This window comes from Enhydra lutris, unplaced genomic scaffold (genome assembly GCF_002288905.1).
Source record: "Enhydra lutris kenyoni isolate GAN:26980312 unplaced genomic scaffold, ASM228890v2 scaffoldscaffold21, whole genome shotgun sequence".
Classification (NCBI taxonomy): domain Eukaryota; kingdom Metazoa; phylum Chordata; class Mammalia; order Carnivora; family Mustelidae; genus Enhydra; species Enhydra lutris.
In genome coordinates this window covers 30,141,703-30,162,241 of record NW_019154105.1, presented here as the reverse complement: position 1 = coordinate 30,162,241, position 20,539 = coordinate 30,141,703, and the positions used below count along the sequence as shown (strand labels likewise).

Here is a 20,539-nt window from a genome sequence, read left to right as displayed (position 1 = left end):
ACAAAATAGTGTGCTTAATTTTAAGCATTTTTATACATTATCATTACATATGGTTCAAAAAAAAATGTAACATACTCCTAGAAACTAAATTGTAACCAATGTTTGTGAATAAATAGTTTCACAAAAATGGGTTCTTGGTTGCTTTATAGTTCAGTGTCTCCTTGGTTTTGTCATATAGTAAAGCAGATCGTGGACTTTTCAATGGATTGATGCCCCCCCAAAAGGTATGAATATAAATCTGAATTAAAGCAAAGAAAAATACAGCTTTTTTTTTTTTTTACCTTTGTCTAAAATACGTGTTAGACCAGCATTTCTGTGTACCATACAGAAATTCTAAACTTCCAGAACTTCAAGAATCACACAGTGATTTCCGGTTGTTGTGAGGACTGAATGAGGTATTCTATGTGAAGGGCTTAGAATACTGACTAGGATGGCATGAGCTCTCCGCAAGCCATTTCAATTCAAAAAGGTATGAAACTGACCAGTAATGAATATAGATAACTAGGCATTTGACTACAATCAACCACATATTTAATTTAATGAAATCTTTTGCAAACCTCCATTTACAAACTTGAAATTCAAAGATTTTTCTATCCTGTCTTATAAGCAAAATTGTGAAATCAATTTGAACCAAGTAGAAATACATCAGAAAGATGTTTAGAACTTTATAGGAAGGATATCTCCAACCATATATATGGCTCAAGACTAAATTCCAACTAATAAGTCTGTTATGGATCTATTGAAAAAAAAACTATTCTATTAACTAAGTTAATGGCTAGTTAATAAGAGTTAATTCGAGATTGGGCCCATTAATAAAATAAATTGTTTAGATTTCATAAAATCATCTGAATTTCTCAAAATGTTCTTTCATACCTGGAAATACACACACACACACACACACACGCACTTCTAATCAAAGGTAAGAACTTATTAAGGATTCTTTGGGAACTATAAATTGAAACATCTATTGGTTGTTCTTCCCTACTGGTCATATTAACTGATATTACATATTAACTACAACATAGAGAAAGTGATTTAAAGTGGTGTTATAATTATATATATGAGAAAATGTTTTTCATGTATACAGACAAATAGAATATTTCAACTAAAGAAAGTTGAAAACAGTGGTATAAATATGTCTAATATTTATATGTCTAAGTGATTAAGAATTTCCAAGAAAAACATGATACAAAATTCTTATAATAGATTTTGAATATTTTTTGATTACTTTTCCCACATGCCTTCACATGAATTTCATCTATTTTAGTATTTTAATCATGATGCTTATCGTGATGGAATCATAACTGTTAAACATTTGTGTATATATTTATGCATATTTAATTTCTCCCTTTTCTTGGGAGTTAAAAAGGGAAAATCCTTTACTAGGTTTAATTAGCAACATCCTCATTTTTTCTAGTGGGTTTTTCTTTTTGATATTTCTTTTCCTGTTTTTGAGGTCCTAAATTTGTTTTTGAATATGATGAAAATATGAGTGATTATACTAATGGAAAATATTAGTATCTTTTATACAAATGCTTGTTACAAAAGATTATGGATGTTAAAATTTCATTAAATACTGGATTTCATCTTTTAAAGCATGAATTCAATGAAGAAAAATGATTATACTTTGTCTTGTCCACACTATTATGAGTAATTTTGATACAGTGTCTCTGTATTCCAAGCATGAATATTAAAAATAACCACAGCCCTTCTCAGTTTAAATGGTATGCTTCTCTACATTCTGAATTAATAAGAGGGCAACCCACGGTGCCCATGAAACCGCAATTAAAAGGAAAATGAATTCACTACAAGGTAGCGATGGGTCAGCTTGATTCCCTTGAAATTCTGAAATTTTTTATACAAATCTTGTCATTTGTAACAACTGGATGGAACTAAAGAGTATTATGCTAAGCAAAATGAGTCAATCAGAGAAAGAAAATTATCATATGATTTCACTCATATGTAGAATTTAAGAAACAAAACAGAGGGGCATAAGGGAAGAGAGGGAAATATAAAACAAGAGGAAATCAGAGAGGGAGACAAACCATACGAGATTCTTAATCATAGGAAACAAACAGGGTTGCTGGAGGGGAGGGGAGAGGGGGGGCAATGGAGTAACTGGGTGATGGACATTAAGAAGGGCATGAGATGAATGAGCACTGGGTATTATATGCAACTGAAAAATCACCGAACTCTACCTCTGAAACTAATAATACACTATTAATTAATTGAATTTAAATTTTTTCAAAATAGTAAATAAATGCACTACAGGGTAGCAATGGGTCAACTTGATTCCCTTGAAATTCTGAATCTTTTTATATGAAAAAAAAATCTGCAAATTCCTTCAAAAATATGCAAATGCATGTAAGAATGTCAGAAAAAACTAACAACAGGGACAACCTATACAGTTTGGTGTTTGGTAAATTTATTATTAACAAATCTATTAATATGGTCTCAGATTTCAAGTTAAATAATAAATCGTTCCCTGTTTCACAGTTATTGTCTGAGACATCAAGAATGGAGCATTTGAAAACAGTCTTAATAGATGTTGAAGAACCATGACTTTGCAGAAGGTGACTTGACTTAGTTCCCTTGCCCTCCCATTGAAATGATGACAGGTCATGCCAAAGTATGGTAGTGACAGAATCCACAGAGCTTTGGTGCTCCTCTAGTATCTATGATACCATGGTAGAATTCAGTTCCCTTAGCCAGGAATATAGAAAGAACCAATCGTAATTAAATACTGATTACATCATATATATACATATGTATATATATGTACAGATATATGTATATGTATACACACATATATCTATCAAAGAAAAATAAAAATGAAATAATGGAATCTGTGTTCTTTTTAAATAAACTATGAAATATTTAAGAAAAAAAATTGGAAACGTCACTCAAGGGGATCACTTATCCAAACCTGAGATAAATTCGAGAGAGATCCCTGAAGATTGCTAAACAGTAACACTGGCATTTTAAAAATCACTGACGTTTAAAATCATTACTAAATAGTTATACTTATTCCATTTTTGTATTAAAAAATAGCAACATGAATAGGAAGAAAAAAACAAAACAGCTACTATCTTAAGCACACTCATGATCTTATAGTTCGTTAGAACAATTCTCAGTGCTATATTAATTCATGTGTTCCATTTAACCTTTGCTCTTAAGTTTTTAGAAGAAGGTGCACTTTATCTTTCAACTAAATTCTGTGGGTGTGATATGAGTGTTATTAACACCATCCCCATGGTATGGCACATAGTGGGAGGTATAAAAATATTTGTTGGATAAATATTAGCTGAATCAGAGTAGCAGCTATACAATAATGAGACTATATCTCTGTATATGCACATGTTCTTATCTACATTTTGTACATACTGTGACCCTTTACGTCAATGTACAACTGCCTAAAAGAGGCGTCATATTATGGGCCAAAGAGACCTCTGTTAGTATATTAAAAATGTATTTCCTGAAAAATTGGTCTCATTTTAATAAATTCATGTCACTTCTATTTTGCATCTTTAAAATGGTTTATGGAAGGGAGAATGATTATAAACACTCACGTTCTATAATTTTAAATCATTTTAAATGAAGCATCCATACACTCTCCTGCAAGACCAAAAGCTCCCTTTGATTTATCTAAACTTCAAAAGATTAAGAAGTGCATAAAAAAATACAACAAAGTGGAGAAATAATAGAAAATCCTGATCTATGTTCTCAGAAAATCTGAACTGTCGGGATGTTATTAAGCTCGGATAAGATTTTGGCCATTAAAACTAAAGACAAGGGTGACAATAAGAATAACTTTCCTGGCCCATCTACCATAAATGTCAAAACAAAACAAAACAAAACAAAAAATCCCAAACAAACAAAATACTGGTGCCATCAATGTAGGTGCAGCCCTTTGTCAAAGGTAAAGATGAGTCTTTTCTGTTGTCACACAGAAACTGCTATTTACAACTATTTTTTACATATGTACATATTTATAAATTTATAACTTATGGTCAGACATGAAGGGGGAAATGCATAACTTAACAACAACATTTTTAAAGTGCCTAATAATGTATACCATAAAAAGCATTTTTATTGCTTGGCCTCAAACACGGTGCACTCTCTTTGACTCTCGCACAATTTCCTAAACTCTACCAAAGATCTAGGTTATATTTAAATGTGTAAGAAATAGGATCTCATATGTTAAAACTATTTAGATGACAAAGAAGCTGTAATTGGAAGGGAATTAAAGAAATACATTTATTAGCTCATGTAACAATTTTATTTTATTAAGGATTACGGATTACCTTTTGTGAGGGAATTTATAATGTCAAAGCTGTCTCCACGGCAAATTCTGTTAATAAGATGCATTTGTGACCTTGGTATTAATACAGTCATGCAAAGCACATAATAGAATCACACTAAAACAAAGAAAATGAAAAAAAAAAACTTAAACGAGGCAAAGGAATAACAAGTTTTGCTGTGATTTTGCTTATTTCCATAAGATACTCCTTTTATTTGATTTTATGAACATACTTACTTATGCACTATACTGAAATACTGTACAAAACTGCAAGAAATGCCACTATTTGACTACTTATGTTTCTACAAAAACACCATCATAAAGGTGTATCTATTATTAAAAGTCAACTAATAACTGCTAATGTAGATGTGAGTCAAAAGGTTTTCAGGTTTTCCAAAAATGTTAAATCTAGGCATGAGACACAATTGTTAACTTCTATTAACACATTTCAGGGGCATAGAGAGTATATTTTAAAATATTAAAAGAAAAATGAATTTTATCCATTAATAATTAGTAATTATATAAAATTGAAAACTACGGTTTCTAATTTAGTTATTTGCGTGTGTTCTAATTTAGTTAATCAGTGTGTGTGTGCGCACACGTGCGCAAGCGTGCGCATGCACGCGCACATGCTCATTTACGTGTGTGCGTGTGAACTAATCCACGATCTGTTGGTGATGCTTTAAAGTCTCTGTTTAAAAATGTTCAACTCTTACCAAAACCTCTTCTGGTATACAAAGCTGTTGTAAATTTGAGTCAGTGAAATTTAAAGTTGCAATTTACAAAAGCAGATTTACATTAATTCTGATCTGAAAGCGCTGCTTCAAGACAGAAAAATGTGCCAATTAACTGCCCTTTCCTTTGTAATTAGTGGCTTCTGAGTCCTGGTGACGAGAAGCCTTAAGGCAGAATTTGCAGTAAACAGGAAAGAAGAGAATCGTGTAAGTGCTCATCTAAGCGCTGGGACACCTATGAATTCTCATTGGCGGGAGTTTTTGGCACAATTTTCTAATCGACATGAATGTTGCTTTACTGCGGCCAAGTGGGATGCTTTTTCCGGTCGCCAGCACCAAGAAAATTTAGCTGATCAATTTCAATACAACACATACCTGGAAAGAGTAAGACACATTTGTCTTTTTTTTTTTTTAATTTAAGGTAGTTTCCAATGATTAAAATAATCTGTAGGATTTCAATTATTACTCTCAAGTAAACTCTGAGGATAAAATGTAATGACTGTGACATTCTGATATTACTAAAGTCTAGGCATAATTAACGTCCTGTCAGGAGTGACTCATAATTATTTGAGCTTGTCATGCGGTAATAGGTTGCTATAGATGCTATACAGAGTAATTAAAAGCTGATTTCAGATCTCTAGTTTTTTCTTCTGATTCCAATTACACTAGCAGGGTTTCTGAGCACTCACGAAGGGAACAGATGTGGCAGATATGAGGTTCTGTGATTTAGAAGAATTCATCTTGGAATGACAGTGTTATCTTATGTTAAAGTTAGGCTACAGTAGAAAATAGTCCTAATATTTAAGATCTAAATCAAAAGAGTTCATCAAGTGTGGTATAGGAGCCCCATTTTCATCACTAGTAGGGAATAAACCAGGCCATGAGAAAGCCACTTTAAACGAGTTCCTAGGGTAAATCTTTAAAAAAGGCAATGGCTCTTTGGGTATGGGGTGCTTTCTGCCTGCAATTCCACAAGTTAGCAAATGCGTGTCTCCGTTAGAGGTCTACTGGTAAGCTATATAGCTATATACATACTGTACATATTGGTTCACAAATTAGCAGTTATTAGTCAGACTGTACATAGCAAAACAAAGTTCTATGTTGCTATACATCCCAAAGATAACCTGTGTCCAGATTCAAGGACTGACCCCTAATACAGGTTCTCTGTTTAAATACGTAGCCCAGTAAACTAAATTAAATGTACCAAACAAAACTGGGAAAACTATTCTAGACATTCTGTCAATTTTGCTAACGCTGTTGAAGGTTTTCTTGGCTTCCGCTGGCTTGTTCTCCGGCTTCTTATTGGGTTCTGGCGTGGTTGCACTCTTGGAGATGGTGGAGAGAACTGGGTCTTTTGAAAGATTCGGGGCATAATTGGCAACAGCCACTGCATAAGCATTGTTCTGTATCATGACAGAGGCTTTTTCTTTTTTCTATTGAAAAATACAAGAATTAACACAACGTGGGTTGAGCCTGCCATTTAACATTTTCCAAACTCCAGTTCAAATTCTGAAGAAAAGTATTTTGATAAACATCATTATCCATTAGAAAGATGAAATTTAGGAAAATAAATAAAAGGCGTCCTGAAACCATGAGGAAAGCTCAGAGTAAAATCAGTGATACCGTCTTCCCGGAGAACCATATTTTGTTGTTGTTTACATGGAAAACAAACAATCAAAACCACACATTTAATAAATGATATGACATTTTGACTCTTGTAAGTTATTCAGATATTTGTTAAATGGATGAGAGAATGAATAAATGAAATGTAGAAATATTTTAACCAGAGGAATGATCATCTACAATGACCACATTTTCTGAATAAAGAAATTTAACTTCTTTAACTAGATAACAGGGTTTCTCATTTTCATGTTGAACGTTTTACTAATATGATGAGAAGCTAACCATATACAGTTGGCAGTGAAATAAATACTAAAAATCTGGGACAAAGATAAAATACAAACTTTGTTTTTTGCCTAGCTCATCCACAACCTGCTTCCCTTCATAATCCCCATCTACTTGAATATGACTCACAGTTATCTCCTGCCTGGACCAAACAACATGCTTTGCACTCTCCCAGCTTCCACTTGACCTTGTCCAATCATAGACACACTCTAGCCACAGGGATTTTTTTTTTTTTTAAGACATCAATGGGATCATGTCACTCCTCAGCTTAAATCTCTTGAATACTATCTCAAGGAACTTAGAATAAAATCAGTAGTTCTTACCATGGCTTCTTTACTTCATTAATTATACACTAGTCTCATGAAATAACTTCAGTTTTCAAGAACACTTCCTTGTTTGATGCCTATGGCCATGCTGCTTCCTAGACTGGAAGGCTCTCCCTCCATCATGCTTTTCATGTGTTACGTTAGTCACCATTGAGGGTGTCATTTGTGAAAAACTTCACTACTGGATAGGAGGTAAGTTCTATGCCAATTCCTATGTTACAAATTCCAAAATAGAGGCTAAAGAGGTTTCCTGACATAACCATGTCTCCTGTCTATTAAGTGGCTGAATGATCACACAAACTCAAGTGCGTGTGACTTCTAAAGTTCTACTTTAAGCATCTTACTGTGTGACTTTCTCTTTGAGGAAGCTATTTGAAACCTGGGAGTATGCTTTTTCCTAAACTTTTCCAATTGAAGTTTGTATCACCAGGTCAATCTTCTAAAAAGACTCTTTAAACCATCAAGTATGTAACATATAGTGTTTATGTTATCATTATATCAATTCTACCTAAATATCATTTAAAATAATATGAAACTGCCCTTAGAAGTCGGACTTCGGGGATGTTCCTTCACCTCTCCCTGCTTCACCTTCTAGTTCGAAAAAAAAAAAACAGGGGATAATTATACCAAAGCCATAATGAACTGTTGTGAGAATTAAATGAATAAACGAATATTCAAACCACATACAAAAGCACAGCCTCTTAGTGGAGAGTAGTAACAGTTATAACTCTATTACAAGCTAAACAAGATTATTGGCTTATAAAATGTATAGACAATATACATAAACATTGCAAGCAGGACCTCAAAAAAGGTGTCTTGGAAGAGGGACATTTAAGTTAGGTCAGGATTTATGGTGCAAGGCTTAGACATTTTGACAAAGAAACATAAATGCAAACGTCCTTTGTTGCAAGAGGAGCCTATGGTTAGAAACTCTGTACTGACTCTTACCAACCCCCTTCCTGCCCAACGCAAATAAACTTCAATCGTATATAAACCCACAGTTGATGCTAAAATTATTTAGCAAACTCTGAAGCAGACACACTAACAAAGCAGAACAGTTCCTCTAACTAATCGGGATGAATATCTGCTGTAAATACCCAGAGGGCTGTACCAGGATGTACCGGCAAATATCACCCCTGCATGTTTGTATGCTGGTGTGTGTGTGTGTGTGTGTGTGTGTGTGTGTGTGCTTAACCCCAATACTGAAGATACTATAATAAGCAGTGTTAAAAATAATTTTAACGTATGTGTGTAACTTTTATTGACTTAACTACAGAGAACAAAATTTCATCATATTTCTTTTTTATCGCTCAAAGTATGGCTTCAATCTCTTAATGTAAGTATAAAGTTGAGAGACAAGCTCAGTACCTGACAAGATGATGGTTTGACTTCACAATGCTCTCTTGGAACTTGGAAACTTGATTATTTTCAGAACCAACAGCAAGCAAAAGTGCAACAGTCATGAGTACTATCTTTAGTCAAAATCCAGTGGTGGACACCTGTAATTTCTAACCAGTGAATTAAATGAAGCCCAGGACACCCTCACGGTCTAAACTTTCATAATTCCTAGCCACAGCCCAGTAAAGTCTTTCTGGCTCAAATCTTACAAAGTCTTGTTTTAAAGGATAAAATCACTCCCTTCAGTCCATTTGAAAGTAATTGTCAGAAATCTGCAGTAAAACAAATTGTTCTTATCTATTTAAGATTATTAATATCATGTATATAGAGAAAAAATGCTATTGAATTCATAGATGACTTACAGTTCTTAGATCTGCTAAACCAGAGTACACAGATTAAGTCCACATAATATATTCTATTACTGTTCTTTCTAAGACAGAGGTCTGCTGGTGATAGTATTAAAACATATTTGTACTCTAGGCCATTACTAGAAGATACTATCTCACCCTATTCATTATTAACTTCTATTAAAAAGAACCAAACTGATATATTATGTTATAAATCCTCTTTGAGTGTCATACAAGCCTCTGATCAAGGCAGACCGTCAGCAGGTTGAGTCATTGGGACAATGATTTTGCCCCTTTGAGACTAATTTTACTTTATTCAATGTGACCCTTGGCCTACACTCAGACCGTCAGAGCCTTGCAGAGAAATAATGCAATGAAGACTATCATTGTGTTAACTGTTCAAACCAGTACTAACTGCCACAAGGTAATTTTTTTAAGGTTCATGTCCGTATATAAAGTTTTTTTTTTTTTCTTTCGAGAATTAGGCAGGTTCCAATAGTTCACACTACCTAATTTCTCATAGTCTAATTTGGTTATTCTGTATTTCTGCTTTAAGTCTCTTAGGTAGGCCACTTCATATAAGAATAAGGCCATGTATGCCTGAAAATATAAGTAAAGAAATCAATGTTAAATGTGAAGAATGAAACCAAACAGAAGGAGAATGGGGGAAATGAAGGCAAGTGGACACTGCAAATTTCTATTAATTTTAAGTAACTGCTAAGGCTTTTGTAACCAATACATGGATGATTGACATAATATCTCTCACCAGAATTCTTACCTGTTATATTTCACTAGGTTCTCTATCACATATTCCATGGGTAATTAAAACATAAAATATCCAGAAATGAACTGGGGTTACTTTTACTCCCAACCTAATTCTGTATACCTCCCTATATCCCCTAACTTGTGAATGATACCACAGTTGAGCCAGGAAATGATAATCAATACACACTGACCCTTTAGACAGATCCATTTTATACCGACTCAGCTCAAAATCGCTTCTTATTGCAATAAGTACGCCTTCCATGTGTTTTTCATAGCACACTAGTGTTTGTCTCAATAATGGAGCGTATACTTTTCTCATTTATTTTTTTCTTCTATTTAATCGTGAGCTCCTTGAAAGCACAGACAGTGCAACGCAGAGCTCCTAGCATAGTTCCTAGCACAGAAAAGGCTTAAAAAATGTTTACAGGGAATGACATGCACAAGAATGATTAGTGTGACCAAAAACACATATTTAGAAAATATATAACATATAAAATATAAAGTATTTTATAGTGTAGGCATTTATTAAATTCATAAAAACTGGATTCCCATAGTATGTCTTATAATTCTGCTATGTAATTATCTTGAAAGTCCTCAATTTTACTATTCCACATGTCTGTGGAAGTTGTTTTACTATAATTGAGACTCATATAACTGGAAAGGGGGAAAATACGGCTAAACACAAAATCGGTAACATATATTTTTAAACATTACTGGGGGAAAAGAGTAAAATACGCCACTATAGAATATGTTGATGATGTTATTGAAGTGGAATGAAAATGAAATATAGTGCATACTACTTAAATTTTCTATTTTTTAAACAATGTTTTATAGGGTTCAGAATATTCTGAGTTTATTACTTTGTTAGAATGTCTGAATATGTATTTATGATTTCAAGTGTGGAAAATTCCTGATTATAGAAATCAAAATGTCTTGATTTTTGCCCCATGGGGCAAACCAATCTCAGCTTCCTTAGAGTATTAGATAAAGTAATATGTTAATAACTTGAGCAAATGTTCTATCTAAAATATAGCCATCTATTAGCAAAGTGACCTGGGATACAAATAAAAATAATAATCACATGGTTTCAGAATTGGAAAGAATAGCAGAGATTGTCCTTAGGATCAGGAAATGGAGCTCTCATAAATGTAATACTAAATAAGACAGACTTTGGAAAAAACCCAAGGTAGCCAAAAGTGGCAACTCTATGCTCTTACTATATACACCATGTTGCTTTTTTAGTCTATTGTGGCTACCATCCAGCCATTAACTGTAAAGCAGCAACATGCTCCTTGGTCCGATAATGCTGCTATTAACTGTCTGCTAACCATCCTGACTGAGAAAAGTGATACTTACAGAAGATTGTTTGAAGGTTATACAGTCCATCCACTTCTCTAAGTACTCTAAAGTCTTTCCTTGGATTAAATTGGGCCATGAGAAAGCTATATACTTGGACCATATTAGTTTAGCTCCTTGAAGAATTGCCTTCACTGAGTTGTATGTTAATGTAATGCCTTCAGCTTTTATTGAAGGGGACTACAAGAAACATCAATATGAAATTCATTACTGCCTTTATTGGCAAAATGCTGACATTACTTTCAACAGTACCCAACTTTCCCTAATATAAAACCTATATGATATCGGTTTATGTAATTCAGTGTAGGAAAATAGTTTCCATAAGAAAATTTATACTTCCATTTTTTGATTAAAAAAAAAAAAGATAGTAACTCCCCACCACCCCATGGTTTACTCTAGTAGCCAAGAAGTCCAGAATTTAAAGTTCTACTTCTCTAGCTATGGATTACGCTTAATGTCCTGGCCCAAATGGTGTACATACTTACATTCTATTTTCCTTCATCCTGATATCCTACTTCTACTTATATTTTATTTTATAATAATTTAAGCACATGCATTCTTTTGGTAAACTGCCTGAAATGCTTTTGGAACAAGGCTGGATGTTAAAAAAAATGCAAACAAATGAATAAAACACTTGAAATGTGATGTTTTCTATGAATTGCATGGTGTGAATCACAAAACAATGGCACATTTCATGTTAGTTTGGATATTACGTTGCTAAGTCTGTGTTTTAAGTAATTTAATATCTAGCGTGTTTCCATAGAATATGCTTTTTTTGGCCAGTATAGAACCACTGACTCAGATTTAGAAATGGAAATAATCTCAAGAGACTAAACTCATTTATTTTTAATTTAATTCAAATAAACTATGTGCTAACTGTTATGCCAGGTAATAGAGAAAATGATGAGTAAGACATAACTATTATCCTCTTAGATCATGTAACCTACTGTTGGAAACAAAAATGTTTGTAGTAAAAGTATAACTTAATAAGGTTACACAAAAGGAATTTGTATTGGGTACTTTAGAAACATATCAGGGGTGGCAATTATATTCATTTAGAAATATTAAGTAAAATCAGGTGGATATTAAAAACTAAGTAGGGGTTCATCAGTTAGGGAAGGAAAGAGGGGGCATTTTAGTAAGAGGGATCAGCACATTCTAATGTCACAGAGATGTGTAGGGGCATGGATATTTGGAGATGTTTGTAATGGCTCGAGGGAGAATATGAGCGTGCAATTTAGCTCTGTGTTCAATCCTGGATGCACCACTTATTAGATGTGATCCTGAGCAAGTAACTTTATGTTGATCAATCCTATAGTTTCTCATTACTATTTTTTAAAAAATATTTTATTTATTTATTTGACAGAGAGAGAGAGAGAGAGAGAGATCACAAGTAGGCAGAGCAGCAGGCAGAGAGAGGGGGGAAGCAGGCTCCCTGCTGAGCAGAGAGCCCGATGTGGGGCTCGATCCCAGGACCTTGGGATCATGACCTGAGCTGAAGGCAGAAGCTTAACCCACTGAGCCACCCAGGTGCCCCCTCATTACTATTTTTTAAAGATTTTATTTATTTTTATTTATTTGTCAGAGAGAGACTGTGCGGTCTCAAGCAGCAGGAGTGGCAGGCAGAGGGAGAAGCAGGCTCCCCGCTGAGCAAGGAGCCAGATGTTAGAATCAATCCCAGGACCCTGGGATCATGACCTGAGCTGAAGGCAGATGTTTAACCCACTGAGCCACCCAGGCATCCTTAATTTCTCATTTCTAACACAGAGATATCCCCAGCCACATAGTAGTAAGTGTACAGAAATTAACAGTAATATTTCCTTAATTCAACATATATATAAGTAAGCTTATGAGAAAGGTACATACTTGGGCCATATTAGCTGAACAGCTTGAAGAACTCATTAAAGAGTTCAGCAGTTAACATTAAGAATTCAACAATTTCTTAAAGAGCTGAAAAATGAAATGATCCGATACCCATTTTAGAAAGACGATCCTAGCTCTAATGTGGAGGATGGATTGGAGGGAAATATGACTAGGAACTGTGATAAATAAAAAGACTTAAAATAATGGGAGACAGTGAGGGCATAGAGACAGTAAAACAGGCACCATCTGATGGCAGGTTAGCTGGTAAGGGATACTTCCAAGTTGTTGGTATGTGAAATTCGGTTTTGCCATAGATTAAAAAATACATACATACATACATAAATACATACATGTAAGCAGGGAAAAGATAGAAAATCTATTTAGAAGGCTTTATTGTTTGTTCTTTCTTCAAAAAAAAAAAAAAGACACAAAGATTGGGATGTTGTATTCATGTAGAAATGCCTACGGAACAGGTTTGATATATGATCCTGGAAGTTAAAAGGAGGGTAAGGGGTGCAGTTGTAGATAATAACTGTGGAAGATGAGATAAAGGCATGAGCTGTAGATTTGATTTGGTTCTATTTCATTCATTCATCCCATATTTATTGAACAACTAATATTACAGGATACTGTGAAAAGGCCAAGGATAAATGATTTATTGAAATAAATGTGGTCATTTTTATAGTGATCAATGAAGGGGAGGAGACATAAATATGTAATTAAAAACTGTGATAAAGGAACTAATGCAAAAGGGCAGGGTACGATACGCACTTACAATTGGGTCATATCATTTAGGGGACGCAGGGTTCAGAAACTTCCTGAAGATGGACATTTGTGCTGAGGATGTATAAGGATTGTCTCTTTGGGGACAGTAAATGGGTAGACGGTGTGCTTCGAGTTGCAGATATCCCAACAGATATTGTCAGTAAGACACTTCAAGTAAGAATCACATAGTGATTAATAAAGATAAAAACAGCAATAAAATAAAGACAAATTACTGTCTTTGGGGATAAACAAGGGCAGATGCTAGGGAAATTGGATCTTCTCTGAACTCGGGCAGAGACTCTCAGAATAGAATGAATAGAGGCAGCTGCTAGGATTTGAGGGCAAGAGGTTGATATTCTGAGGCTTGTTTCAAAGACGGAAAGAGAAAATGCTGTTGACTTTGGCCCGTATGGGGTTCTGAAACACAGCAGTATTCACTGGGCCCAAGGGGATCCCTTGAGAAAAATGAAAAGTTATTAGCAGATCTGAATATGTGGACTTTATTGGTGTTCTTCAGTTAACAGGAAAATAAATGAAAAGGAAATCAGATTATAGTGGTCTGAGAATTAAATTGAAAACGAGAACACAGACATTGTAAGAAATGCTTTCAAAAAGCCTGAATGGAGAAAAAGGATAGAATCTGAATGTGGGGGGATGGGTCACACAGGATCTGGAGAGAGTTTTGGTTTCGCTTCCTGGTAAGTTAAGCATATTAAGCATACTCCTTAACTGAAAGGAAGGAGGCGTTCAAAAAGGAGAAGATGGCTTTGAAGAAAGGAGAAGAAAATACTGATGGTTCAAGCCTGAGAAAAGAAGAAGAAAGAAAGAGATTAAGAGCTGGAGTGGACAAATTAGTCTTGGCCATGTGGAAGAACACTGGGTATCAGGGAAGGTTCCAGAAGAACTGGGGAATTTCACAAGATGATACTTTTATAAATGCAAGGGCACAAAAACTGGACTTGGATCATTTGATCCAGCACCACATTTTTAGGGTGATAAGGTTTTGTTATCTAGTTTCACACCTGAGGCTAAAAGTGGTATAACATCTTGTCCAAGATCACAGAGCAGGGTAGGCTGTGTCTTTTAACAAGAGGGCTCAAATGCGGCTTGAATATAGATTGAGTGGATTTATGTATTGGCATAAACTAACTTTAATGATCATCAGAGCACAATCTACACAAAAATTTTATGTTAAATACATCTATCTTTTTTCAAACATATATTAGTGATATGTGTCTTTGAGATATTATTCTTATGAGGCAATGTAATATTTGCTAGTTTACGAGTGTTTAAGGACTTATCATTTGCTCTTTGGATTGATGAATAATTTAACTGCATTTGCTTACGATACCAACTTCAAAAGCAGAGGGCTTCTACTTGTCTGATAAAACTGGAAGGATGCCGATATGGGCAGTGGATAAAAACTCTGTAATTCAAGAAAATTACCATATTTCTACTTAAAAATTAAATCTAAGGAAAACTAAAGCAGAGGTAGCTGAAAGTAGACTATACTGTAATCTTTTTTTAGGCAGATATGCTAGTTTGGGGCACTCTACTTCATCTCCTTTCATTTTTAAGGACCTGGATATTTCTAAGCTAAGTTTAGGAAGCACCTCCCAAAATTCATTTGAATCAAGAAATTGGGTTGAGTACTCACTGATAAATTCACCATTGTCAAGTTCTAAAATCCTTTCCATAAAGGCAAAGAAGTCTCACTGGTGTTGCATTGCCAGACTTAATAAGGAAACTCATTTATTCTTTTATTCAACAAAAAACTCTGAAGTGCCTAGCAAGTACCTGTCATTGTGTTTGGCCCTTTTAGCTACGGGAAAGTGATTAAGAACACGCAACAGGTTGGATGTAATATTCCCTTTAACTTAACCATGACCTTGAACCACTTAGAACTGAAATAATATAGAATTTATTAGTTATTTTCCTGCAGATTAGGTTGGAACATCAATGATTTTGTCCTAGATTTGTCTTTACTCTGTGTGATTTGGTATGTGGTTTGATTTAAATCCAATATTCATTAGTACCAAGTTATTTCTTTTAGAATGCATTATCAGGAATGTATTTTTTGGATTTATAAGTACCTCTATTTTTCAAGTTCAGGGAGAAGGTATTTTATTTGATATGCCAAATCACAATGTCAATTTGACTGGCACCCTCAGAGCATTAAAAAGTGACATATCAATAAATATCTATTCTGAGCATTTATACCACAAACCACTATTTTTCTTATGTGACAAATTTATAAATATGTCTGGCATTTAGAAATATAACTAGCATTTAATCTTCAAAAAAGTTAGTATGAAAGTGCATGTTTAACTAATATAACTAAAAAGAAATAACTGCATAGACAGCAATGAAAAAGCATTACATTATATGGAAAATGAAAACATAAATCAACAATAAAATGTAATGGAAATTCTGAAATAGCCTTGAAGTTAAGCATAGAAAATTAATCAGATTCCCTTTAACATTCATTCAGTGGCTGTTAGTATGCAAAACATCACTTATAAAATGAAATAAACCAGCACTTATTAAAACTGACAGTTTATAAAATTTAAAAAAAAAGAGTGAGACTTTTAAATGATAACATCAACCATTTTTATGCTTAAACTGAAATATGGTCTTAGAAATAAGAAAAAATATTTAAATAACTGATAAAGAAGTAAGATCATCAAGTATGTTATTCCAAATTTAATGGAAGAAGTATTTTAATAGATATATTATTAAAAAGAAGCCCTCCAAGTAGAACTGAACTATTAAGAAAACTTTATGTATCTCATTGTGATATATCCAGAGCTTCCTCTTAATGCAGATGAATAATAAACTATAAAATAAATGGAACAGCTATTATATTAATGGTCAAAACTCCCACTAGCTTCAGTACTTGCAATCTAAAAATGGACACCAATAATTCCCAAAGAAATTAATCTTCAAAACAAATAACTCTCATAGACTACGTGAGCAACTTAAAATTTCTAGGCATTTCACAACTAGTTATACTTATTCCATATAACATGCTAGGAGAATAATGTTGATTGAAATTTTATATCCAAGCAACAGAGACGGGGGATAGGTGAAGAGTAACTCAACCCACTGATAGGGTCTGAAATTCTATAACAGGTAAAGTTAATGCCAAAGCAGTATGGTATTTAAGAGTACTAATTAAATGGTCAAATAGATCTGCATTTAAGTATACTTATTAACCAGTTGTGTGAACTTGGGCAAGTAAATAACTTCACCAAGTCTCAGCTTCTTCATTAGAAAACTGAGAGTTAAAAAGAGACCTTAATCATAAAATTTAAAGATTACATGATAGAGCATATGCCAAAAACTTAGCCCAGTGCCTTACACACAGTCAGAGCTCAACAGATGCTGGGGAGTTTGAACAGAAGTAATACACAAGCACTCCTAAAGAATTTCAGGCAAGAGCATACTTTAAAAGAAATCTGTATGATTTATATATATCTATATCTATGACATAGATATAAAGATACAGATAATTTACATTCACATGTTCTTCATGTCCGTTTTTAGGAACATATCTGTTACAAGCTAAATCTGGTAGGAGATTCTCTTAATCGTGGTGAGAAGGAAGTTCTCACTTACCTTGTCATTTACTACACTCTTCCCATCCCAAGCCCATCCTCTTTTGGTGAAGTAGTTAACAGTTGCAAATTCAATTAGGGCAGAGAACACAAATGCATAACAAACAGCGATAAACCAGTCCATGGCAGTTGCATAGGCCACTTTGGGGAGGGAATTCCGAGCACTGATGCTTAGAGTTGTCATTGTTAGAACAGTTGTTACTCCTGCGGAAAGATAGGAACAAAAACAGGAATGGATACTAGCAAGCAAAAAAGAATTGAAAGTATTCTTTTTCTCAAAGTTACTTTTGCTGCCAGTTCTATCCACTAAACAAACAAACAAACAAACAACAACAACAAAAGCTGGCAGAACAGTGCAAAGTTAATTATCACAAATGGCTATTTTAATTCTTGAAGTAGTAACTCTGAAATGTCTTGTTTTCATTTTTGTTTGTATGACTCTCCTTTTTCTCTTTTTTAGTATTGTTAAGGTTAAAAATACGGCTGATTTTGAAAGTAGGATTTCCTATGAGGAAAGCAGTTACTTTAAATTGTGCCATTGCGCATTAATACTATTTTTTAAAAAAATCTTACCCAAAACCTCACGTGAATTTGTTCATCATTTATTTAAATCATGCTCAGCAATGGACCAATCATCCACACCAGTGATCACAATGGAACTATGATTAAGAAGTTCTTTATTCCAAGTATAGCTACCTAAATATGAAATTAATTCTGGATCACTTAGCATTGTGAGGACATAATTTCTTTCATAATGAAGCTTAGAATCTATAGAAAATAAAACAAGCAACTAAACTTCAAACTTTATAAAAATGCAAATCACTACTTTTAGGGAATATTTTATGCCTCTGTTGGTTTAAAAAGTAATTTAGTCCCTTTCATTGTAAAGCTTTTCTGCCAGTAGTCAGGGAAGTCGCAATAATTAAGTAAAAAGAAAGCAATAACTCAGGAGGTAAGTTGCAATATCAGCTGTCAAAATGTCTGCAATTACCTGTTTTATCAGAGATACAATAGAAGTTTAATCATGTACATAGGGGTTACATTAAATTAAAAGAGTTAAAATGTTAAAGAAATGTTCATTCATATATTAAAGTTTTATTGTATTGTATTTTTTGCTTTCCCTTAGGATAAATAAAGCAGCTTTTTCTTCTCATCTACAATAGTAATTCAAAACAGCAAATAATTCTATTTAATCATGAGTGAATGCATATAGGAATATGATGGTAGTAGTAGCAATAAAAGACAGAAAAATAAACTAAGCTCACCTGCTGCTAAGTCAATATTAAAAAAACACATCTACAAAACACATTGCCTTTTCATGCATCAAAGTGAAAGGTTTTAGATTGTGAGGATGTTTTCTTTTGAGAATTCGGTACAGTAGAATAATTAAATAGAAGACATGATAGATACAACCACATACACCCACAACTGAAATCATATCCTCCTTCAACCCCTATATGAGTGCCCACGCGCTCACACACACACACACACACACACACACCCATAATAAAGAATGCAAATGACAAATCAATATATGGAAATACACCTAACTTCACTAGCAGTTAAGGAAATACAAACAAAGAGATAATGACATACCTTTCTAAAACCATATAGTCAGCAAAATGTTAGCAAACTTTAAAAGATTTATACTATGGTAGTATTGAGGAGAATGTGGGATAACAGACATCCTGTCTGAATAGGGATTACAGATTGATGTCATATCTAAGACTGTTACTTAATCCAAAGTCATAAAGATGTAAGCCTACATTTTCTTCTATGAGTTTTATACTTTTAGTTCTGACATTTAGGTCTTGGTCCATTTTGGAGTAATTTTTATGTAAGGTGTGAGGTAGATGTCCAAATTCATTCTTTCACATGTGGATAACCAGTTGTATCAGTGTTATTTGTTGAAAAGACTTTTCCTTCCCTATTGAATGGCATTAGGATTGTTGTTGAAATCAACAGACCACACCACATTGACTTCTTATTACATATGTCTCCTGAGGCAAGGGAAACCAAATCAAAAATAAACTATTGGGACTTCATCAAAATAAAAACTTCTCCACAGTGAAGGAAACAATGAACAAAACTAAAAGGCAACCTATGAAGTGGGATAAATTATTTGCAAACAACATATCTGATAAAGAGTCAATATCCAAAAATATATAAAGAACTTATCAACTCAATAACCCAAAAATGAATAATACAATTAAAAAATGGGCAGAAGACACAGATATTTTTCCAATAAGACAAAAAGATGGCAACCAGACACACAAAAAGATGCTCAACATCACTGATCATCAAGGAAATACAAATCAAAACTATAATGAGATATCACCTCACACCTGTCAAAATGGCTAAAATCAACAACATAGGAAATTATCAGGTATTGACAAGGATGTGGAGGAGGAGGAACCCTCTCACACTGTTGTTGGGAATGCAAACTGGTGCAACCACTATGAAAAACAGTATGGAGATTCCTCAAAAAGTTAAAAATAGAACTACCCTTTGATCCAGGAATTGCACTACTAGGTATTAACCCAAAGAATAAAAAAACACTAATTCAAAGGGATACATACACACTGATGTATACAGCAGCAATATCTATAATAGCCAAATTATAGAAACAGCTCAAGTGTCCACCAACTGATGGATGTATAGGAAAGAAGTGGTACACACACACACACACACACACACACACACAGAAATATTATTCAGCAATAAAAAATAATGAAGTCTTACCATTTGCAACAAAAAGGTGGAGATATAGAGCATTATTATGTTAAATGAAATGAATCAGTCAGAGAAAAAGAAATACCATGGGATTTCACTCATATGTGGAATTTAAGAAAGAAAACTAGCTTAGGGGAAAAAAAGAGAGAAGCAAACCAAGAAACATACTCTTACTATTGCACTACTGCGTATTTACCCCAAAGATACAGATGTAGTGAAAAGAAGGGCCAACTGCACCCAATGTTCATAGCAGCATTGGCCACAGTCACCAAACTGTGGAAAGAACCAAGATGCCCTTCAACTGACAAATGGATAAGGAAGATGTGGTCCATATATACTACGGAGTATTATGCCTCCATCAGAAAGGATGAATACCCAACTTTTTGTATCAACATGGACAGGACTGGAAGGTATTATGCTGAGTGAAATA

The 20,539-nt window shown here is 33.9% G+C and overlaps 1 protein-coding gene across 1 annotated transcript in view; it reads right to left on the bottom strand.

Moving 5' to 3' along the window:
- Window positions 1–5,749: 5,749 nt before the first annotated feature.
- Window positions 5,750–20,539, bottom strand: part of LOC111149113 (gamma-aminobutyric acid type A receptor alpha2 subunit) — a 121,110-nt gene continuing 106,320 nt past the window's right edge. Inside the window, exons 9-11 of the mRNA XM_022506033.1 lie at window positions 17,378–17,580; window positions 11,132–11,311; window positions 5,750–6,467 (exon numbers count right to left, since the gene is read on the bottom strand). Coding sequence (XP_022361741.1) covers window positions 6,171–6,467; window positions 11,132–11,311; window positions 17,378–17,580 — 680 coding nt within the window. The 3' untranslated portion in view covers window positions 5,750–6,170. The remainder of the gene's footprint in view (window positions 6,468–11,131; window positions 11,312–17,377; window positions 17,581–20,539) is intronic.